The 23,806-nt window shown below is 46.0% G+C and overlaps 1 protein-coding gene across 5 annotated transcripts; it reads left to right on the plus strand.

Moving 5' to 3' along the window:
* Window positions 1–13,564: 13,564 nt before the first annotated feature.
* On the plus strand, window positions 13,565–18,875 carry LOC124100128 (carcinoembryonic antigen-related cell adhesion molecule 3). Of its 5 annotated transcripts, none has more exons than XR_006854170.2 (4): window positions 13,565–13,761; window positions 14,581–14,991; window positions 16,447–16,569; window positions 17,736–18,875. XR_006854170.2 is itself a non-coding variant. In XM_046455461.2 (3 exons), the coding sequence occupies exons 1-2, from the start codon at window positions 13,698–13,700 to the stop codon at window positions 14,952–14,954; spliced, it is 438 nt and encodes a 145-aa protein (XP_046311417.1). In that variant the 5' UTR covers window positions 13,565–13,697; the 3' UTR covers window positions 14,955–14,991; window positions 17,736–18,875. The 5 variants fall into 5 exon arrangements, 3 of the variants coding, with proteins under 3 accessions (XP_046311417.1, XP_046311416.1, XP_046311419.1); XR_006854171.2 differs by lacking the exon at window positions 17,736–18,875 and adding an exon at window positions 16,614–16,795 and having other exon boundaries at window positions 16,447–16,524; XM_046455461.2 differs by lacking the exon at window positions 16,447–16,569.
* The last annotated feature ends 4,931 nt before the right edge of the window (window positions 18,876–23,806 follow it).

Here is a 23,806-nt window from a genome sequence, read left to right on the forward strand (position 1 = left end):
TTCCCCAGCTCCAGCCCCTCCCTCTGCCCCTGCCTGATCACCTGCGTGGTGGCTGTCTTTCCCCAGCGGTCTCCCCATCTGTCATTCCTGAGCGCAGCCCCACACAGGGCTTGCTCCATGCACCATAATGACGGAAACCTCCGATCTCACCTGGCTCCAAAGCTGCCCAAGTGTTCTCTATTTCTTTTTTTGTTCTCTAATCTTATTTTGAAAGTTTTCAGACCTATTGAAAAATTGCAAGGATAGAATAATGACCAGAGGGCTGGGGGTGTGGCTCAGCAGTACAGCGCCTGCCTAGCATATATGAGGTCCTGGGTTCAAGCCCCAGCGCCACTAAACAGACAACAATGATCAGGTGTATACTCTTCACCTAGATTCACTGACCATTAACATTTTACTGTTTATATACCTACAACACAAAATTTTATTTTTTTTAATCTTTATTTTTATATAGTGCTAAGGATCAAACCCAGTGCCTCATATGTTCGAGGTAAGCGCTCTACTGCTGAGCCACAATCCCAGACCCTAAAATTTATTTTTAAAATAAAAAAAAATTTAAAATTTGGGCTGGGGTTGTGGCTCAGCAGTGGAGTGCTCTCCTAGCACGTGTGAAGCGCTGGGTTCAATCCTCAGAACCACATAAAAATAAATAGATAAAATAAAAAAAGTATTGTGTCCAACTACAACTAAAAAAAATTGTTTTAAATAAATTTTAGACCTTGTGACTTTCACCACTAAGTGCTTCAGCAAGAACCTCTTTACCAATAATGACTTTAGCCAGGTGCAGTGGCGCAAGCCTATAATACCAACTGTATGGGAGGCTGAGGCAAGAGAATCATGAGTTCAAAGACAGCCTCAGCAACTTAGCAACTCCCTGAGCAACTCAGCGAGACCCTGTCTCTAAATAAAATATAAAGGTGGACTGGGGATGTGGCTCAGTGGTTAAGTGCCCCTGGGTTTAATACCAGGTACCAAATAATAATAATAGTAATAATGATTTGTTCTATTTAACTACACGACCATTATCATACCCAAGCAGTGTACATTACTACTATATTGTGTCTAATAAATAAACCATTTTTCAATTATCCTCTGTTACCCCAATAACATCCTTCACAGTGTCGTTACTTTCCCATCAAAGAGATATTCCAGGATCAAACCCAGATCGTCTTGTCTCTGTAGTCATCTTAATCGCCACTGTACTGTGGCATCTTACCCAATATGGACCTGTCTGATGGTTTCTGTATGATTAGAGTCATCTTAATTGTTTTTGGTAATATTCTGTGTCACCCATGTGTCCCATCAGGAGGCCCTTAAGGCCTGTTAGTTGAATTCTCAGCTAGCTAAGCAAGCACTCTGGGTGAACCATTGAGACTGTGGACATCCTATTTCCCACCACAAGATTTATCTACCTCCTTGCACGCATCACGTCCACATGACTTCCAGAAGACCTTCCTTTATCAAAGCAAATCACACAACACTGTGGTCCACTCCTCCCCATGATCATTGCAGCCCTTCCACCTGGGGGGCTCATTCTCAGAACTGGTTCTGTTGATGCACTTCAGGGACTGAGAAGTTGAACCCTGGAAAGGAGAAGTAAAAACTTGGATTACAAAACCAGGAAATAGTGGCCACAGGCAGGAACCCAGCCCTTCAACACGGCCTGCAATCTGTCTTTCCTGCCAACCACCGCTCACCACCAAAGATACGCAAGTCGTCCAAACGATTCATTTCCAAGGCACCCAGTGTTCTCCAGTAAACACAATTATTGACTTGGCAAACAGATTTGTATTCAGGTGACAGGATTTTGTATTACAAAGAGCAGGAGTCTAGATCATTTAATGAAAAGTCATGCCATCTTTCCAGGCCTTAAGACACTCACCAAAGATGTGGAGACGAATAAGAATGAAACATGAGCTGGGTGTGGTGGTGCAGGCCTGTAATCCCAGCGGCTCCAGAGGCCGAGGCAGGAGGATCGTGAGTTCAAAGCTAGCCTCAGCAACCTAGCGAGGCCCTAAGCAATTTAGTGAGACTCTGTCTCAAAATAAAAAAATTAAAAGGGCTGGGATCGTGACTCAGTGGTTAAGCACCCTGTATTCAATCCCCAGTACCCACCCTCATCAAACAAAGGAATGAAAGATGAAACCGGCATTGCCATATGCCAATACTCTTGAATGCAGTCACACTGGAGATTAGATTAACCCCTTTAAGGCCAATCTTACATTAAAACACCAAAACCTTGGAACTGGAGCTCCATTTGGGGGGAAAAAAATCCCTTAAGTGTGTAAGAATTTATTTCCTCTTTTTAACCTTCAATCTTCTCCCAAGTAAAATGAAGCATGTTTTATTTTATGTTATTTTATTGATACTGGAGATTGAACCCAGGGGGACTCTACCACTGAGCTACATCTCCAACCCTTATTTGGCTATTGTTAATTGGACTGCTAAAATGTGTGTGCACACGTATTTGAGTTCCAGTTAATTTTGAGACAAAGTCTCACTTCATTGCTGAGGCTTGTCTCATACTTGCAATCCTCCTGTCTCAGCCTCCAAAGCTGCTGGGATTACAGGCATTCACCATCAGACCTGAAGAGACATGATTTATAATCTTTTCACCATACAGGAAAAAGAAGAAGAAAGAGGTAAAGTTTAATGCTGGTAGTGCCAGGACTGCCATCTTCGTGTCAGTAAAGAGAGGGAACTTAGCACCATGGATAGAGCCATGTTTGCTGAGAGCCACCTGGGGACGGTAACTGCAGCAGATTGACTTGAAAGTGTCACTACCCTACCTATCCTTCATCAGTAAGGTCTATTTGTCAGGCAAACACCTTCCAAGATAATTCCACTTGATTTCCCCTTAATAAGATTGATGTAGCAATGGAATAAAGCTGCCGAGTGGCATGGTTTGAATTTTAAAGTAGCCGCCAGATGGTTTTCCAAAGTGGTTATTCCATTTTACATTCCTACCAGCAGAGTGGGGGTTCATGTTCCTCCTCATCTTTGCTAACAGTTCATATAGCCACCTTGTTGATTTAGCCATTTTAATAGTAGTGGCATCTATTTGTGTTTGCATTCTGTATTTTTCTAACAGCCCATGATGTTGACCATCTTTTTCTACTTATTTGCCATCCAATATCTTCTCAGTGAAGTGTTTGTTCAAATCTTTTGCCCATTTCTTATTGTAATCTTCTTATTGCTGAGTTATAAGCATTTCAGTTACAAGTCCTTTGTTGGAGAGATGTTTTGCAGATATTTCCCCTAGTAAGTAAAAGCATATGTCCACATGAAGACCTAAACATAATGTACATAGTAGATTTATTTGTAATACCTCCAAACTGGGAAACCATGTGTTTCTTACAAAAAGATACTATAGAGATATACATAGGAATGAGCTATTGATAGCCACAGCATTAATCTCAAAATAGCCTGAGCATGACTTTGAGGTTCATCCATGCTACAGCATGTATCAGGACTTCATTCTTTTTTATGTTTGAATAATATTCCACTATGTGTGTGTGTGTGTGTGCAGATAAGCAGACAGAGGTATGCGTCTCACAATTATCCATTCAGCTGTTGATAAACAAAATAATCGGGCTTTTTCCATCTTTTGGCTATTGTTAATTGTACTGCTAAAATGTGTGTGCACATGTATTTGAGTTCCAGTTTTCAATTTGGGGGGATATTCATTAGCTATGGTTTAGATAAGTGTCCCCAGAAGACCCATATATTAAGTGTTTGGTCTCAGGGGAAGGGCTATGGACCTTTAAGAGGTTACAGCCTCTAGTCTTTGCCCATGTCGTGTCCCCCTGCTAGAACTCTCACTCCTGCCCCTTGGTGAGCTCTAGGTTAACTTGGGAAAGAAAATTGGTGTAAGTCAGAAGCCCCAGTTATGCATTATTATAAGGCTCCTATTTCTCTCTTTTGACCACTATATGTAATTGCATATTCATTCAAAATTTCCAACCAACCACCTACTGTCTGTCCAGTCACTCTTCTAAACACTGGGGATACAGCTTTAAAACTAAAAAGGAAAAAAAATCGCAGCCCCAGTGGGGCTGACATGTGAATCAATGGGGAAGACACCATAAACCAAAAAGCACCGACAATTATAACAACAACAAAGTGGCTTAGTGGGTTAAAATAAAACAAAGCATGCTTGGCTTTGTTTTGTTTTTCTTTGATTAAACTTAAAAGATGGTCATCAGGGAAGTTCTCCCCGAGAAGTCGAAGGTTAAACGGTTAAAAGTGGACCTGGAGGTGGAGGGGGAACCTGCCTGGGGCTATCTGGGCTGCATGAGCAACCCGGAGGAGGCCAGCAGGGCTGGAGCAGAAGGTGAGGGAGAGAGAGAGGAGGAGGAGTCAGAGAGGGAGAAGCCACATCCTGAGGACATCCTCAGCGTGAGGACTCCAGCTGTATTGAGTGATCTGGGGAACTACTAGAAAGTTCCGGGCAGAGCAGGGATGCCAGCTGGTCTCCTGTGTCAGCATCCCACCAAGCTGATGGGTTGAGAAAAGGGAACCCAGGGAGGGGAGGAGGTGACCGCAGGAACCCAGGTGAGAAGCGATGACAGGGTGGGTGGTGGGGTGTGTTTTGACAGTGGAGTTCAGAGGATTTGCTGAAGGATTGGACATGAGAGAAAGAGAAGCGCCAGGAACACACTGAGATGAGAAATTGGGTTTGGGATCAGAAATCCTAAACCATCTCAGAATGCCTTTTAGATACTAGTTGTCAAGTAAACAGCTGGAGGTCAATGATGATATTCATTTTGTTCTTCTTGCTGTGGGCTCGGTGCCTGGTACATAGTGGGAGCCCACGACTCATTACTGGAATCAAGAAATGGACAGTTGGACCATTCCCTGGATACCCCCACGTGGTAGTATTTTCTATTGCAGAGACTCACAAAGTTACCATGGCTTCAGAAGCACTTAGAAATACATTTCTTTTTGTACATTGCATCGGGACCTCCGTAGAATATTTGCCCCGTGGGTGTTTTTGGAGTTAAATGAAGTTAAGCATGAAAGTGCTTCCCCAACATCTTTTAGATAAATTCTTTCTATTCCCCTAACTCCCTATATCTGAATCACAAAGGTGAAGACAAGATGCCCCTTTTCTCTGTTCAATTCTGTCACAGTCCTTTCTAAGAGAACAGAGAACTCCAGCTTTATTCTGAGTGATCTGGGGAACTACTAGAGATATTCTGGGAGACGTGCTTTGTGTCCCTGATGAGATTATGACTTTGGGTGTTGCCATCTGCTCTTTGGAGGAGAGAGGATCGAACTGTGTCTCCCCCAAATTTACACATTGAAGCACTAACCCCCCAATACTTAGAATGTGACTGTGTTTGGAGACATTGGTATGAAACTTAATCTAAACTGGTATTCTGATAAGAAAAGGAAATTTTTTGTGTGTGTTTTTAAAATTTTTTTATTTGTTCTTTTTAATTATATATGACAGTAGAATGTATTTTGACATATCATACACACATGGACGACAACTCCCCATTCTTGTGGTTGTACATGAGGCGCAGTTACACTGGTTGTGTATTCATAAATGAACATAGGAAAGTTATGTCCGATTGTACTGTCTTTCCCATTCTCATCCCCCCTCCCTTTCCTTCATTCTCCTTTATCTAATCCAGTGAATTTCTGTTCTTCCCTTCCCCACCTCCCTGCTTATTATAAGTTAGCATCTGCATATCAGAGAGAACATTCAGCCTTTGGTTTTTTAGGACTGGCTTATTTCACTTAGCATGATAGCCTCCAGTTTTATCCATTTGCCAGCAAATGCTATCCTTTCATTCTTCTTTATGGCTGAGTAATATTCCATTGTGTATATGTACCACATTAAGAAGAGGAAATTTAAACATACAAGGAAACACCTGGGGCAAGTGTGCACAGAGGAAAGATGACATGAGGACACAGGGAGAAGACAGTGTCTGTGAGCCAAGAAGAGAAGCCCCAGGAGAACCAAATCTGCCAATGCTCTGTTTTTGGACTTCCAGCCTCCAGAACCGTGAGAAAATTAATTTCTGTTGCTTAAGCTGCCTTGTCTGTGACAACTTTGTTTTGATGGCCCAAGAAAGATAATATGAAGATTATGGAGGTCAAGATGTCAGAATAGATGGATGACAACAAGCACCCAACTCAACCTCAGCCCCTATTTCTTAGTTATATAACCCCTGAATGACAAGACAGGTCTTAAACCCAAGTCAGCCTGGCTTGGCCTTACATACTTTCTTTATATTCCTTTTAAACTTAATCACCTGCCTGCAAGGAAGGAATTATCACCATTTTCAAATGAGGCTCAGACTTCAAATGAAGTCATTTTCCTCAGGCTAGGCTAGGAGATACGGTATCTCAGTCCTCAGGCCAACTCTGCAGTGGCAGGAGTGTTGTCTAGAGATCTACCTTGTGGTCCTTTCTTCCTCTTGTTTAATTTTGGAAGATCTGCCAGAAAAATATCCCTGGTGGGTTATAGGACAGACCTCTCAGGAGGAACAATGTGACATTGTTAGAGTGAGCCCTCATCCCATGATACACTTTATCTGTCCACAGCTCAGGGAGGCCAGTCGGATGCTGACACTGTCCATTCAGCACTCAGAGAGTGGATAGCACTCTGTGCACATCTCAGAGGACCATTCACATACCTCCCTGTCCCCATTTAAAATTTTTATTCTTTTTAGATCGTTGACCATGTGACCCACTTTGGATCCATGCAGAAGTAGGACTAAGGTCTTCTCTCCATCCACACAAGTGAGCCCCTCCCTCAGGGCACCTCTGAACAGACAGCCAATGCAGCGACCGTCCACGTGTACTTGGTGTCAGTGTAAAACTGGTCTTTGCTCTGGAAATTGTCACAGGAGTTTCCCATGAGCCCATAGATGTGGTAGAGGGAGAGACAGGAGGAACAGGCGCCATGGGAGTTTGGGCCACCTGCCAGGCATTTACCTGTGCCCTCTGACCTCTTGACCTTTCCCATGAATGATGGACGCTGCTGTGCACAACCAGTGTCAGGGTTTGGCCACTCAGACAGCACCTGGACTGTGATGTTCAGCTCAAGTCACAGGCCCTTGGTGTCCCGTAGTCAGGCATTCAGATTCCACAGGGCCTAGAAACAGCGGGGAGCTACTTTCCTAATGGGGAGTAGATTCTGCAGGAGGAGGCATAGATTTTCTCCAAGACCTGCAGTTCTCCACTGCAAATCTCCTAAAGAGCTTGTAAGAGGCTCCATTTAAAAAGAAATGTGATCCAGGCACAGTGGCTCACGCCTGTAATCCCAGGGGCTCAGGAGGCTGAGAGGGGAGGATCATGGGTTCAAAGCCAGCCTCAGCAAAAGCAAGGTGCTAAGTGAGACCCTGTCTCTGAATAAAATACCAAATAGGGCTGGGGATCTGGCTCAGTGGCTCCCGAGTTCAATCCCCAGTACCCTCCCCTCCCCCAAAAAAGAAAAGAAATGTGAAACAGAGACACTCTAATTAAATTCTAAAATGCACTCCCTCAGGAGTTATTTAGAAGAATGCACACCTGTAATCCTAGTGACTGGGGAGGCTGATGCAGGAGGATCACAAGATTGAGGCCAGACTGGGCAATTTAGGGAGATGCTATCCAAAATTTAAAAATTAAAAAGGACTGGGGTGAAACTCAGTGTTCGAACACCCTGGGTTGAATCCCCAGTACAGAAAGAGAGAGAGAGAGAGAGAGAGAGAGAGAGAGAAAGAAAGAAAGAAAGAAAATGTCTTATATTTCTAACTGGACACAATACCTTTATTTATTTATTTATTTATATGTGGTGATGAGGATCGAAGCCAGTGATTCACACATGCTAGACAAGTGCTTTACCACTACCACAACCCTTCCAATAGGAAGATTTTGGTGGACAGTGCTGTGGTTAAATTCTGGTGTAATTCTATTCTGAGTCAAATAATTTGTCCTCTTTACAGTTTGTGAATATCTCCTATATGGTCTGTTATTTACTGTCTCTACCCTGATATGTAATATATCAGCATTTATCAACACCTGATTTGACTTCTTCTGAACCAATCTAGGGATTAGTCAAGTCTGATTTCCTCTTACAGGAAGAAAGGCTTTTGCCCCATTGTATTTGTGTAACCAAGTTACAAGATTAAAAAAAAATCTATTGCAATGGACTTATTCATTGCATAAGTAAATAAATAAACTGTGAGCTACTCTAGAAGAAGAAAGTATTGGAATGTAGAATTTATTTGTTTGTTTGCAGAGATATGAACCACCTTAATTCTTATTTAATTTTTTTTTTGAACCCAGGGTCTTGTGCATGCTGAGCATATGTTCTGTCACTGAACTACATTCCCAGTGCTCACTTGATTTCTTATATAAATTTTGGGGCTAATGCCAATTTCAGACAGCAAAGAACCAATTTTTAAAGCTGTTTAAAATCTACTAATGTGCCAGGCCCAGTGGCACATGCCTATAATTCCAGGAGCTCAGGAGGCTGAGGCAGGAGGATCGCAAGTTCAAAGCCAGACACAACAACTTAGCAAGACCTTGTCTCAAAAAGAAAAAGAAATAAAAGCGGGTAGGTGGCTGGAGATGTTGCTCAGTGATAAAGCACCCGCTGGGTTCAACCCCTGGTACCCACCCCCTGCAAAAAATCTACTAATGTGATTTGCCAAGTTAAGGAGAAATGGATTAGAAGAGAAGAGGGAAGAGAAAAGAGGAAGAGGAAGAGAGAGAAGTGAAAAAAAAATAGGATCAAAAGAAAATTGGAGACGGAGATAAAGGAAGTAGAGAGAAACTGAATGAGCAATTGAGGTGGAAACTAAAGAGCAATCTCTCTTTTCTGGATGTTGACCTTGAAAAAGACTCTACAAACAAACAAACAAACTACTCTCCAATGTCCCTCATATTCATAGATGTAACATTTCTTAACAAAATTGAATCCAGTAAGGATACGACCTCATGGCCATTTGGAGATTATCCCAGGAACTCAAAATTGGTTTAACTTTAGGGAATCAACCAATGTTAATTTACCATATTAACAAAGTACAAAAGAAAGACTAGGGACTGGGGTTGTGGTAGAGCACTCACCTAGCACGAGCGAGGCGCTGGGTTCAATCCTTAGCCATATATATATATATATATATATATATATATATATATATATATATATATAGAGAGAGAGAGAGAGAGAGAGAGAGAGAGAGAGAGAAAGAGAGAGAGAGAGAGAGAGAGAGAGAGAGATAATCACATGGTCTTTCAAAAGACTATGTGATTATCTCAATATAAGCAGAAAAAGCATTTGACTAAATTCAAATTAATTTCTGATAAAACAAAAACTCTCAACAAAAAGGAATTCACTTAATGAAAAACATCTACAGAGACCCCACAGATGGCACCATACTGGATGGTGTGAAATGGGAAGCTTTCTAATACAGTTAGGAGCATGGCTCTTGTCCAGTTGTGTTTGGACCATTTACAGTTCTCATCAGTGCAGTACTTACCAGGGCAAAAAGCCAAGGAGAAAATGTAAAAGCATCCAGATTAGAAAGGAAAGAGTAGACGTTTCTTTCTTTTCAAACATGACAGAAAATCCTACAAAATTGTTTAAAAAAAAACTATTCAAATTGATAGGTGTAGTGAGGTAGCAGAATACAAGATCAGTATACAAGAATCAATGTGTTTCTACACTAGTAGCAAATAATCAGAAAGTTTAAAAGCAATATTATATCATGAATACAATATCATTACAAGTAAGACAAGACCTTAACTCATCATATTATACAATACAGGTTGAATGTCCCTTATAAAATGCTTTCAGATTTTGCAATTTTTTAGATTTTTAAATATTTGCTTACACTTTGCCAATTGAGCATCTCCAATTAGAAAATCAGATTTCGAAATGCCCCAACAACTGAAATTTGAAAAGCTAGTGTTCAAAAAGTTTCAGACTCTGAAGCATTTCTGATGTCAGATTTTCAGATTATAAATTCTCCACGTTTATCATTAAAAAAAAAAATGAAATGTGGGCTGGGATTGTGGCTCAGCGGTAGAGCGCTCGCCTAGCATGGGCAGGACCCGTGTTCGATTCTCAGCACCACATAAAAATAAAAGCATTGTGTTGTGTCCATCTATACCTAAAAAATAAATATTTTTTTAAAAAAGATTCTCTCTCTCTCTCTCTCTCTCTCTCTCTCTCTCTCTCTCTCTCTCTCCTTTCTCCTCTTTCACTTAAAAAAATTATAAAAAATAAATGAAATGTACAGGGATAAATCTCATTTTAAAAATATGTCCAAAACCTGGGTACTGAAAACTGCAAAACACTGATGAAAAGCTGAGAGGAATTATACTTGGGAGGATTATACCTTGCTCATGGTGTTACGGAACTGAGGCCTTCCGAGAAACTGAGGCAGCGTGAAGACCCCCCTTTAACCCCGATTCTTGTAATCAAGAGTGAAAGATCTCAGACATGTTGCTCAGAGTAACAGGCATGAGTTATGGAAGGGATAGAAAAAGGGAAAGGAGACACTCTCAAGGGAGAGAGTGTCCTCTTAGAGAGGAGAGGGACAAGGTGCCTCCAGTTTTATGGGGGACCCATAGAGTCCTGCCCATGTTCACCTCAAGTGTCTGACATCAAGATGACATCAGACTTTCAAGTCCCCATTGCCATAACAACTCTAGGTCACCTTGGCCCAGGCTGACCAGTTCTAATTGGATTCTTAATCATGAATCTTACAGACTTCATGATTAAGAGGAATTATCCTTATCTCCCTGAATCTGGGGATCTGGTCTGTGGAAAGGGTCACAAAAATCTCCCCCTTCAGTGTAACTTGGGTTCCTCTTCTGGACATTTTTTCAGGCCTGCGTTTCTCCAGCAGATAGCAGGTAGCTTGCTGAGGAATGTGACATAGCCTGTCCACTTAGGCAGGACTGCAGGGAAATTGCTTCTGGGAAAAGAAAGCATGTGGGGGTCAGCAGAGTGGGCCCAATTTACAGAACTATTCCCTGAGGTTGGTGCCTACAGACAGTGTTCATACCCTGACACAGTTGTTAGTATCAATTTTCAAAATATATTGGCCAGTGATGATTGAATTGGGAAAGAATAATAGAACTTATTTTTCCCCTTTGTCAGTTCTGGGTGACAGAGTTTCCTGTTGCTGGGGCTTCTGTTCTGCTGTTTTGTTCTCTCTCCTCAGGCTCCAAACAGAAGCCCGTGTCCCTGTGAGGTCCTCGTCCTCCCCAAGAGACCTCGGCCAGTCTCTGCTCCTGTCTTCCCTCCTACTCCCAGGGAATCATCTCTTTACCTGCCAGCAGAAGCCCCTGCCAGGGGACATGTCCTCTGTGGGGAGAGGCTGAGGGGGCTCCATGGTCTCTGCTGCCTGCTCTGTCCTCCCTGTGTGGAAAAGAACCACTATCCACCGTCCTCCTCATCTGTCTGTCCCCTAACACTGAGATGCCAAAAGTCCCCAAATTGGTCTATAGATTTGATGCAATCCCTATCCATGCCCCAGGAGCCTTTAAAAGTAAAGAAAGAAATTGACAAGCTAATTATAACATTCTCCTGGCAATACAAAGGACCAAGACAACTCTGAAATAACAAATAATTTCGAAGACTAAATTATGTCACTTCAAGACTTATTATAAAGCTATAATAATCAAGAGAGTGTGACACTGGTATAAAAATTATCAAAAGGATCAATGGAACAGAATAGAGTCCACAAGTAGATCCACATGTGGCTAAGCCCCCCTCTCGGGTCATCACTAGGAGGCCCCATTCTAACCCCCAAAGTCATCTGTGTGACCCCCTTTGCTGGAAGCTCACTTACCTTCCCAGAGCGACTGGGAATACTGCAAAGATGGACATATGCAAATAGGTTTTTTCTGTGTCACAGAGAAAATCAACCACCATTAGGGACCCCAGGGGTCCCCTGTGTGGTGTTCACAGCCCCAAGGCCATGGCACAGCAGAGGTCAGGTCAGGTTGAGCCAGGGTTTCTCTCAGGGGACAAGATCCCCATCAGCCTTGCTTCTTCAAGTGTGGTCTGGGGTCTCCGGTACTGACACTTGAAGAGGCAACACTGAAAGGGGAGGTGCCGGGTCGTGCCCTAGCGGGGTCCAGGGAGTCCTGAAGGATGAGTGGCGTCGGCGAAAAGATGAGACAGGAGTCGTTCCGTTGGAGCAATCTCCAGAGAGAGAGCGAATGCAGCTTTCTCTGGGTCATCTTTTATTACAATTTTTCTCATCATTATACATTCAGAATACGTCATTGATTATATAATTTAAAACTCTGCCAAGACATGACATTTCCTTAACCATGATTGGGGGTACAAAAAAATGTAACATTAATTTACATTTTTCCAGGATATGACCTTCAGTTATATAATTATTAAAAGTACAGAATCATTAATAAAATACGTCACTAATTTACATTTTTCAGATTTTCCCAAGATTTACTATTTTTCCCAAGATATGCTATTTTCTTATTAACTAATGCCAAACTACATAACCAGACTCTAAGTCTCCTAACCAATCATTAACCTAAAGTACACTTGTACTTTATTTCTAATCTAAAATTCCCATCTAAAAAAGTCTCCTTAAATCTTATACTTAAAACATCCTAAAGTTTATAAATCATTCTTAAAACATATCAGAAACCTATACAACTACAAACTTAAGAATTTCTAAACTTAAGAATCTAAATAAAATAATATTTCTAACATTATTCTAAAACTGTGTCTTATAAAGCTGTTTTAATTAATTCCTAAATTTATTCTCATAAAACTGGTTGAGCTGCTTTCTCAAAGAGTTTCTTTGTTTCTCAGTCAAGGTGCACTAGTTCTCATATCTTTATAATCTTTCTCAATAGAAAGTAAGTTCTAAACATCAATCCACTTTCCACCAATATTAACTATGCTCATCATATATCCCTATGTAAAGTAAGAAAGGGTTTATAAAAAGAGAAGAATATATCTTTATATGTTTTAACTTTCCTAAGTGTATAATATAACTTTCCTTGATCAAAAATGAGACTACATGTGGTGAACTTTGTAAAATAAGCATAATGATTAGATTTTCTAAGAGGCCAGAAATATGGGCTTGGGTTCTAGTTGATATAATCAATGTGGTGCCTAAAATTCTCATGACCTTTCAGAGGATGATTGTTGTCCATTATCAGATTTGTCCTCAGTGTACTGAGATAGAAGAACAGCCTTCTACTTTGTCCTTGATATGCTGAGGGGTAGTAGAACAGCCTCCAAGGCATGAACTACCTGTTATGTTCTAGCCATCTGAAATTTAATTTGTTTGGCATTTAGCATACTCACGCCTCCTGTCAGAAACATAAGCATGAAAATGCAAAGTCCCAAATACATAAAAAAGAGTCTCATGGTTTCGGTTTCCCACCAACCAGCGTGGCTTTGCCAGCATTCATCCTCACTGTGACCCTGTCAAGACAGTGGGAGAGCGGCTTTGCCAGCACTTTTTCTCACTGTGACCCTGTCAAGACAGTGAGTGGGGGATCGCCTTCACCAGGGAGGGGACAGAGAGGCTTCCTAGACTGAGTCCCACCCCCAGCCCATGTGACCCTGGGAAGTGCTCCTGCCCTGGGAGGAGGCTCAGCCAGAGAGGACAGCAGAGCTGAGTGGCCTGAGCAGCCTGCTTGGGAACAGGTTGGGAAACCCGGTTCTTTGCCACACAGGGAGGACAGAGCAGGCAGCAGAGACCATGGAGCCCCCCTCAGCCTCTCCCCACAGAGGACATGTCCCCTGGCAGGGGCTTCTGCTGGCAGGTAAAGAGATGATTCCCTGGGAGTAGGAGGGAAGACAGGAGCAGAGACTGGCCCAGGTCTCCTGGGGAGGACGAGAAGCTCACAGGGACACGGGCTTCTGTTTGGAGCCTGAGGTTAGAGAACAAAACAGCAGAACAGAAGCTCCAGCAACAGGAAACTCTGTCACCCGGAACTGACGAAGGGGGAAAATAAGTTCTATTATTCTTTCCCAATTCAATCACCACTGGCCAATATATTTTGAAAATTGATACTAACAACTGTGTCAGGGCACGAACACTGTCTGTAGGCACCAACCTCAGAGACTGGCAGACACCTGGACACTCAGGGCTGGGATACTGCTTAGGTGTCTGAGCCTGTTCCAGGCACCAGGGCCACAACAAAATCAGATTAGTTCCCGTGTCATGGAGTCTCCTTCCAGTGGGCAGGAAGACAGGCCAGCAAAGAGATGGAGGAGGGGCTGAAAAGAGGCACACAGGGCAGAGAGCTGGGAAATGTCAAAAGGGAAGACCCAGGGTCTGCAAGGAGATGGTCAGGGGAGGCCGGTGCCCAGGACAGCCTGAGGGTGAGCAGGGATCTGCAGGCACTGAGGGGCCAGCCTTGCAGACACCCAGGAATACCATTCCAAAGGAAATGACAAGTTCAGGGGTGCTTAAGAAATGAGTCACACTGCTGACCTTGATACACATACACACACACACACACACACACACACACACACTCTCACTCACTCCAGGTTCCGAGGCTGAGGGATGAAGACACCTGCTAAGGACCCAGAGCTCCATTTTCCCACCAAAAACTGATGGATTTCTCTCCCCTCAGTTCTGGTCTCACCTTTAACCTTCTGGAACCTGCCCACCACTGCCCAACTTGCTATTGAATCTGTGCCCTTCACTGCTGCCGAAGGGACCGATGTTCTTCTACTTGCCCACAATGTGTCAGAGAACGTCAAAGGCTACACCTGGTACAAAGGGGAAAGGGGCATTGACAGCCATCAAATCTCGATATACCTAACAGCCACTCAAGGAATTATCCCAGGGCCTGCCTACAGTGGTCGAGAGACGGTATACCCCAATGGATCTCTGCTGTTCCAGAAGGTCACCTTGGAGGACACAGGATTCTACACTCTGCAAACCATAAGTAGCGATCTTCAGGCTGAAAAAGCATCTGGACACATCTGTGTATATCGTGAGTGACTCTCTATGGAAGCATCTGGACAGTTCTATGCATACTGTGAGTGGTTTTCTGTGACCCCTGGGGGTGGGCTGGGGTTGATTCCACTACACACACACACACACACACACACACAAGACTGTCAGTTTGGGCCTACTTCTTCCTCTATGTTGTGTGCCTTTGCTGCGGTTTGAGCTTTTAGTGCAGGACACACACAGTGGAGACAAACTTCAATAGATTGGATTCCTCTCTCTGAATCCACCCTGCAGACACTCGCTGCAGAGTGGACAGGCTGCCAGGTGACTCCGCAGGTGAAGCTCAATCTCAGTCCAGCCTCCCTGGCCTCTCCCCATGGACATGGCTCTGAGAAAGACTGAGTCAGTGCTGAGTTAATCCCCTGAGGGGCTGCCTGTGGCCCTCACAGAGAAGCATAGTTCTGGGAAGTTCCTGACCCAGGCCTCTCTATTCCAGGCTCCTGACTCCAGGTCCTGGGGGCCAGGACCTCCTGGACAGAGCTGATGAGGGGCAACCATTTACATCTTACAGAGTCCCAGGATTACTGGAGCTGATTACCAGCCAGGGCTCAGCCCCAAGAGCCACACCTGAGCAAAAGCAATGGCGAGTCTTCACAGCCACTAGAAGACTGACCTAGGGGACTTAGGGGACGCTCTGGAGAGGTCAGCATCTCTAGGGGGATGAGCAGAGGCAAGAGGTTGCCCTGACAGACTCTTTTGCAAGATCATGCACAGGAACCCTCTCTCTTGGAATCTCATAATAATAGATTTCATTTATTTGTGAAATAAATGAAATCTATTATTATTATCATCTATTTAAGTCAGGTGCTATGAATATTTTAAGGCCAACTCAAAGACAATCTGATGTCAAATATCATTTATCCTACCTTATTGAGGGAAAACTTGGGCACAGGACTCAAGTCACTGAATTAGAGTCACATAGACCAAGACTGGCAGGTCAGAGTCATACCAGGTCTGGGTGCAGCCACAGCTCCACCCTCCCCTCCACACTTGAGCCCTTATTAGGTGGCCATGGACCCCAAGACCAGTCCTTGATCCTTTCTTGATCATTTCTTAGTAGGCCACCACAGCTTCATAGTATAAAGGAGAGAACTTTGCTTTCTCACTGCCTACTCTACACCCTGCACTCAGCACAAGGTCCAAATGTTACCAACTTCAATAGCTGCTGGAGATAGGAATGAGCCAATGATCCACAATCCCTTCAAAGACTAGGATCGGGATGCAGATTCCTGACCATTGTATAAATTCCATGTTCCTCCCAGGGGCCAAGACCCAGGCCTTGAAGCTTTTGCTATTTTCTAGAGAAATATCCTTCCAATAAGTCAGACTCTTGGGTATTGATAATAATTTTCACATATGGAAAAAAATTTAGCTGCTCCTCAAATTTCTGTCCCATATCTGACAAACACATGTGGCCCATCAGGGCCAGATTTCCATCGGTTCATTATTCTGTGTCTGAAAACATTCCCCTATATTTCAGGCAAGATCCACAAGGTCCTCACCTGCCCTCCACTGTTGAGAGCCATCTGTGGACTAAATCGGCATGGAAGGCCACTGAGTAGGAAAATCTGGTATTTGGGAACTTCCAGGGGCAATCCAGCTGGTAAGATCACCCAGATATATGTGAGTCCTGTTCACTTCTGCCAGGTCCCACACAGCACCAGAGATGGGTACACCTGCTGTAGCCACACAGCCTCTCAGAGATGGATGTAGCAGGCCAAGATGCCAATCAACCTGTTGACTGCAAGACACCATGAAGCAAGACTCCAACCCTGAAACCTTATCCCTGCCTTTGATGTGCCCCCTTAAATAAATCATCAGAACCATTTTTCAATAGTTCTGTTCCAGCTCCTACAAGGACTAGAAGATCCTATCAGGCACTCTACTTTTAAAACCTATTTTTAAACTTTGCTTCTATTTCTTCACTTTACTTCAGAGTTTATTTTCTCAAGTGGCTTATTCTCCCCAAGCAGGAAAAATTACCCTGGTGAGGCATTGGCAGCCCCACAATACTCTGCAATGAGAGAAGGGACATTAAAGACCAAGGACAGAGAACATGGTTCTGCTCCAAAGCCAGCCAGTGTTGCCTGCCTGCCCCCTCTCTCTTTCTAGAACATTCCTTGGAGTCTGCTCTATTTTTCATGGGTCAGCCACTATTCAAAGCCTAGGTGGAACTGCCCCCGCTCAAGGTCCTGTGGCCTTGGTATTTACCAGACTTCCAGACCTGTGCCTGGTGTCCCATGTGCTATTTCTCCTTTAACTCCTGGTCTCCATCATGACCCACCTCTAGGACAGCTTTGAAAAGGCTACGCAGGGGAGTCTGTGCAGTTGGAGGGACTCAGCACCACGATTCAAGGCCAGGTAGGCAGCCAGTCAGTGAGGATCAGGAGGTGCAGGGGCTCTGACTTCCTGTGCCAGGTCTGTCCATGACCAAATACTGCAACTAAAGTCACATGTCAGAAACTCTGTGCTTCTCCCAGACACAGCCCAGGCAGCCCCACATCCTCTGAGCCCTCAGATCCTCCTGCATCTGCCCAGGATACCCACTCCTGCCTGGTTCTTCAGGACTCAGGTTGGTGGGAGGTGAGAGGCCAGCTCAGGTAGAAAGACACCTTTGCAGGAACCAAAGGTACCACAGGGCAATCTTCTCTCTGTGGTCTGCAGAGAGAAATGCCCAAACCCCACCTACATTATGTGACCTGTGTACAAAGATTATTTTCTTCCCATCAATTAAAATGGCTTTGTTTTCTTTGTCGATTTGTTCCACAGTTACATTGAAGAGAAGTGGTGAAACACAAGGGACGGCTTTGTCTTGTTCCTGGTCTTAGTGTCAAGACTCTCAGTATTTCCCCACTGAGTATTACGTGAGATTTTCACATGTGGCTTTTATTACATGAAGGTGATTTCCATCTCTTCCTAAGAGTGCCAGTCTTTTGTTCAAACCATGACTATTTCCCACTAAAGAGTTCCTTCATCGTGACATTCAATCCACAGGCCAGGAAGTCAAAGTCCTTTTAGGTGGAGAAATCCTTTAGATTGGAACTTCTCCAACTCTGCCATCATGAGACTATTCTGGGCCATCTTTGTTCTCGAACAGATTATTTTAGAAAAAGTAAATGCCATTGTATTTCATGTAAAACTTTCCTGGCCCCAGAGATGGATAGGGCTGCCAAACCGGATCTCCTCAAAATACACCCCAATTCAAATAAGGAACAGGACCTGAGAAAATCACAAAAAGGTCAAACAGGAGTTTATAGGAAAAAAATTCTACCTGATGATGAGGTTGCTGGGCACATGGACTGAGAAGAGGGTCCTGGTGCAGATTCTACAAAGATGTTCAGGGGTCCGGACATGAGTCACCCTGGTTGATCTGGGATCAGAAGGAGGGGCTGCCCTCTCCTTACAGATAATCACCTGAACAAAGACACTCAACCTCTGCAGAGGGTCAGGGCCACTGTCTGGCCAACCTTACACAGCTCACTGTGGGCACCAGAGCTGGCTGAGGTCTCTGAGCAAAGAGCCTGGCCCAGACCCCAGGGCGCAGGCCCACTATCAGTGGGTCCTCTCCTCAGTTTACTCACAGAGTCTGTGACAAAGCCTTCCATCCTGGCCAGCAATGTCAGCATCACAGAAGAGGGCCCTGTGGCCATGACCTGCCTCTCAGGTGACACTGGAATCTCCATCACGTGGATCTTCAGTAACCAGACTCTGCAGCTCACGGACAGGATGCAGCTGTCCCGGACCACAGGACCCTCAGCATAGACCCCGTCAGACAGGAGGATGCCGGGGAGTATCAGTGTGAGGTCTCCAACCCCGCCAGTTCCACCAAGAGTGACCCTCTTAAACTAGCTGAGTGACCTTTATCCCCTGCTATGAATTAAATCAGAAATAAAAATGTTCTCCTTATAAAAACAATGGTTCTAACTCTCTTGCTTTATAAAACTATTGTGAATAGTCAGTACAATAAAATGGAAAATCCTATCAAGACCTGCACTGAGCTGGGTGTGGTGGTTGACACCTGTAACCCCAGCAGCTCAGGAGGCTGAGGCAGGAGGAATGAGTTCAAAACCAGCCTCAGCAATTTAGTGAGGCCCTAAGCAACTCAGTGAGACCCTGTCTCTAAATAAAAAAGACATTAAAAAGGGCTGAGGATGTGGCTCAGTGGTTGAGCACCTCTGGGTTCAATCCCTAGTACCAAAAAAAAAAAAAAAGGGGAGTGTCTTCACTCACTAAGATAGAGGGACCACAGGTAATCCACGGAGGGCCCAGCCTCAGTCCTCCCCAGGGCCCAGGGCTCTCCCTCTGGGATCTCTCTCCCCACAAGGGTTCTGGGAACTTGTACCCTTGAGCTCCAGTTGATATGAAGCTGCCTCTGACACTGTTTACTCCCCAGGCTTCAGATCCTCAACCACATGGCCAGTGTGGTGACCTCCATGCCCTCCCTCCACACCTGTCACCAGGGAGCACATGACCACTTCAGTTTCTCTGTCGGGAGCATAGGAATGGGTCCTACCCCATTGAGATGGCTAAAGGGAGCTCAAGGGAAGGGAGAATATCACCAACTGGCCAGACTGGCGATATGAGCTGGGTTGAAAGGAGCTGCTGGATCAATAACTATGAAAATGGCAAAGAAACCACGCAGTACATGAACATAAGTTTCTAAGGCAGGATGGCTCAGCGACCCCAAGGGTCAGCTCCAGTGCTGGAAGGAGCAAGAGAGAGAGCACACCCAAAACAGTGTATTTATTGGGGAAAAGAAATTCGAGAATGTCCCATCTAAATAAGGTGAGGGATTGGGTTTCGAAGGGTGCAGTCTTGCTTGGTGATGTCTTGCGGTCAGCAGAGTGACTGACATCTTGGAAAGCCACACCCACCTCAGGTGCTGTGTAGGATCCCAAGCAGAGCCAGAGAAAAGGCACACATACGTCGCACAGCTCAATCAGGCAGTAATGTCAGGCCAGTCCCCTCAGACGCTCAAATGCGCATAGCTCACGCACGCAGCCCATGGCGGGCTGGTGACAGGACTCAGGACCTCCAGAAATGAACACCCCAGCACTCTCACCTAGGCAGGTGACTGATGAACGAGCAGGTAGGCCCCTTGAGCTGAGCTCTTACTGTGTCCCTCGGGCCCCCTGAGCACTCAGGACTCTGATCACATGCAAGGGGGACCCTGGGGAATCTGTGTGTGGTCACCTGATTGTGGTACTGGGAGGGGACCCTGGGATGTGCTTGGTGGGAGGGGAGGCTGGGCGAGAGAGTTCTGGTGAAGGGCAGGTCCTGGGCCTGAGGAAAGCACAGAAGCCAGAATGGGAGAAGCCAGTCAAAGAAGCTGCCCTCTCCCCAGAGAGGACCATGGGACAGTGGACTCTGAGAAAAGTGGGGCTCTAGGGCCCTCCCAGGGCATATTCTGAGGTTGCTGACCAAGAGGAGACATCTTTGTTCAGCTGGGCCTGTGTGCCCATTTCCCCCTCCCCGCCCAGACCACTCCCTGGTCCTCCTCCAAGTGACCCTGAACAGCCTTGAGCGGCCATGTCCTCTATGAGGTGTGACAGAAGAAGCTGAGCCTCTGAGTGCTCCTGGCTGTCCATCACCAATTGCTCCCACATCCACCTCCTAACTCACGTGTCTGAGAGATGCATCAGGAATATCCCTGGTCCCCAGGACTGGAGACAGGGGATGAGGCCTGCTCTTCCATGTATGACAGGAGGTGCTGACCTCAGTTTCCCATGATGACTGCCAAATCCATCCCTGTGCAGAAGACCCGGCCTAGTCACCCTGGAGCCAGACCTGGGGACCAGGCCCTGCAGCATCAGCACATCCTGCAGCCTGTGTCCAAGGGAGGCTGTTGCTCTTTTCTTGGGAGACAAGGACTGGGGGGAGTAGTGCCTGCCTGTTCCTCAGGATGCAGGTCCCTGAGGCTTGGTCTTTCTGTTTCAGAGATGAAACGTGTCTTTGCCCTTCTCTGATCTGCCAGACTCATGGGGCACTAGGGAAAAACACAGGCTCAGCCCACAGGAGGGGCATGATCATTTCTCCCGGTAGCCCATCAGCCTCAGCAAGTCTCATGGCCAAGCCCAGTATAAATAGGAGGAAGGGGAACACACTCCTCCTCTAGTAGAAGGAGCAGTGAGCTCAGTGGCAAAAGGTAGGGAAGGAATGGGCAGTGCAGAACACGAGTCCACCTACCGCAGGAACCACCATTCATTGTCCTGCTCCTTGAATCCTTGCTTGTGGAACACTCAAACATTTTTTTACTTTGAAAAACCAAATTATTTCTATTAAGTTTATCAAAATTAATTTTAAAATATTTCTGTATTAATTATATTATTTGATTAATAAATATACATAAATAACTATATTTATTTGCTTAGTAAAAACTGTTGACATTTTGAAAAAAAAAACAAATATATTTTGAATGATTTTAAAATTCCCACACCCTGATAGCACACTCCTGTGCAGGTGCCAAACACACACACACACACACACACACACACACACACACACCCTCCCCTCGGGGTACCTGCAGGATCTTGTGCCAGGAAGGTATCAGAAGCACACAGCAAATGACAGGTACGATGCCCCTGGGCAGTCAGCTCATGGACTTCTGTGAGGACTGAGAGGGGGAGACGTGTGGGTCTGCTGGGAGGGTCGGGCAACACAGACCCAAGTTCTGACCCCCAAGGAGGAAGAAGCTCTATTCTCAACAGAGAGCACAGCTGTCTGCAGCAGCTGCACATGCAGAGGGTCCCTGGGCCAGGCTGATGGTGCTCCCAGTACCAACCTGCATCAGAGTGTGGAACCTGAAGTCTTGCCATGCATGTATAGCACTGAGGTTGACAGTGACATTCAGGGGAACCTGCAGCTCCAAACCCCCAAAACTAAGAAATAAGAAAACACCTCACATTTCCCATTAAATTCCCTGTTCCCACAGCACAAGCCACCTGCCATCTACACTAGCAAGTTCAGTCATTCCTAGGTCCCACTCACCCCCACTCCCTGGCTCTCCAGCTGTGCTCAGCTACTGCCACCTCCTGGGGACTCACTGATAATCAGGACTCAGGGGCCTCAGTGCCAGTTTCACAACCTACCAGGAAGAAGGACTCTGCCTTCAGCTGGTCATTTACAATGGTGTGGACAGGGGTGTAAGGCAGCCACTCAGAAGACCTGGGGTAGGAGAGAGGTGGGCAGCCACACAGAGCTGCACAGTGAGATGGGGACAAAGTGCTGGTGTAGGACCCAGGGCCTCAGCTGTGAGGGTGGCTGTGGCTAGGAGCTCAGGAAGGGAACTGAGGAGCACAGAGGTGGGAAGTTCATGAACATTTGCAGGGACAAGGCTGGATTCCCAGAGGACCACTCTGACCACTGTCAGCTGCAGCACTCAGAGCCTGGGTGCCTCCTGGCTGCCCATCAACCAAGTGCTCCCACCTCCATCTCCTAACTCACCTGCTTCCTCCACTGTCTGACTCTAGGGGAAGGTTCCAGATCCTCCTCTGCCCTGCAAGGGGGTGGTGGGAAGCCCAGTTCCCTACTGACAACCAGCAATGGCCCCTGCTGAGGTGAGTGGGCAGGACCACACACCCTGGTCCCCACTCAGGGGTGACAGTGAGGCCCAGATCCTCATGCTCCCTCAGGCCCTGATGGCATCTGTGCCTGGTGACTGTCACATCCCTCCTGATTCTTCCAAGTGAACATACCTGGGAGGACCCATCTCCCATTGTAGAAGTTCCAGTCTAGAATGTTCCACAGCAGCCCTGATGACACCTATTTACACAAATCTTAGGTGACACAGCCTTTAGGGACACAGGCTTACAGCCATTTCCCCCAGTGGCCACACAGGACCGGGCATCAGGGCCCTGAGTGTCCAGCCACTAAGTCTGGGACCCTCCCCCTCCCCATTGACCTGGGCACTGGCGATGGTTTTGGCGTCTGTTCCAGGTTCGAGTTCATGTTGCCCGCCTCCTGTAGGAGCTTCTTCCCTGGAGTCTCTGGTACCGGTCCCAGGGATTTCCTCCTGGGATAATCTGCAGGACTGGGGCTAGAGCAGGAAAGGCAGCGGCACTGGTCTCCGAGGACAAAGAGGCTCACCTTAGCTCCAGGAAGAGCGCGCACGCCCTCTAGTGGACGCTTCCGGCCAGAAGCGCACAGGGGTCCCCTGAGAGGGCAGGTGAGGGCTAACCTTGGGCAAAGGGCACCTTCAGAGAACGGAACTGAAGATGAAAGGGGAGGGGCCTGAGATGGGGAGAACGTGGGGAGTAGGGAGGGAGCTGAGGTACGGAGAGGGGTGGGAAGGAGCAGGGTGAGGGAAGGCTCTGGGGAGGTCAGAGAAGGGCTCAGAGGGCTCCCCTCTCCTCTCCACTGACACTGGGGCTGGTCATCCTTGCGGGGCTGTGTGCTGTGGGGTGTTGAGCTCCATCTGGGATTCTACCTCCTAAGTTCAGTAGAACTCCCTACTCCACCTGCGACTATCAAAAGTGTCTCCAAACGCTGCCAGATGTCCCCTGGATGGCAAAATGGCCCTTGGCTGAGACTCACTGGTCTACACCAACCACCAGTGACTACTCAGCAGATGAAATCCTCCCCTCTTGGCAGGAGACCTGAGTGTAACAGGGGCAGAGACTGACTGGTGCTGGTCACTGTCAATCACTTGAAGTCTCTGGAGAAGACATGTTTCTAGGTGATGGCCGCAAACCTGCCTGAACCTCCACAGCACTGTGGGCTTCCCAAGGGTCAGTAGCCACACATCAGTGACACCTGCTGGGTCCATGACATCATGGACGTGGGGAGCTCAGTGCACACTGAGAAGAGGAAGTCCGTGATCTGAGCCCACACCTAGGACCCTG

This window comes from Marmota monax, unplaced genomic scaffold, assembly GCF_021218885.2.
Source record: "Marmota monax isolate L192 unplaced genomic scaffold, Marmota_monax_Labrador192_F-V1.1 WCK01_AAM20220418_F8-fsc00149, whole genome shotgun sequence".
Classification (NCBI taxonomy): Eukaryota; Metazoa; Chordata; class Mammalia; order Rodentia; family Sciuridae; genus Marmota; species Marmota monax.

What these genes read in the sequence shown, in the direction of transcription:
- LOC124100128 (XM_046455461.2), top strand. Translation starts at nt 13,698, where the DNA reads ATGGAGCCCCCCTCAGCCTCTCCCCACAGAGGACATGTCCCCTGGCAG. An exon ending in GCAGGGGCTTCTGCTGGCAG is followed by an intron (nt 13,762 to 14,580) that starts GTAAAGAGATGA and finishes CTCTCCCCTCAG; the next exon opens with TTCTGGTCTCACCTTTAACC.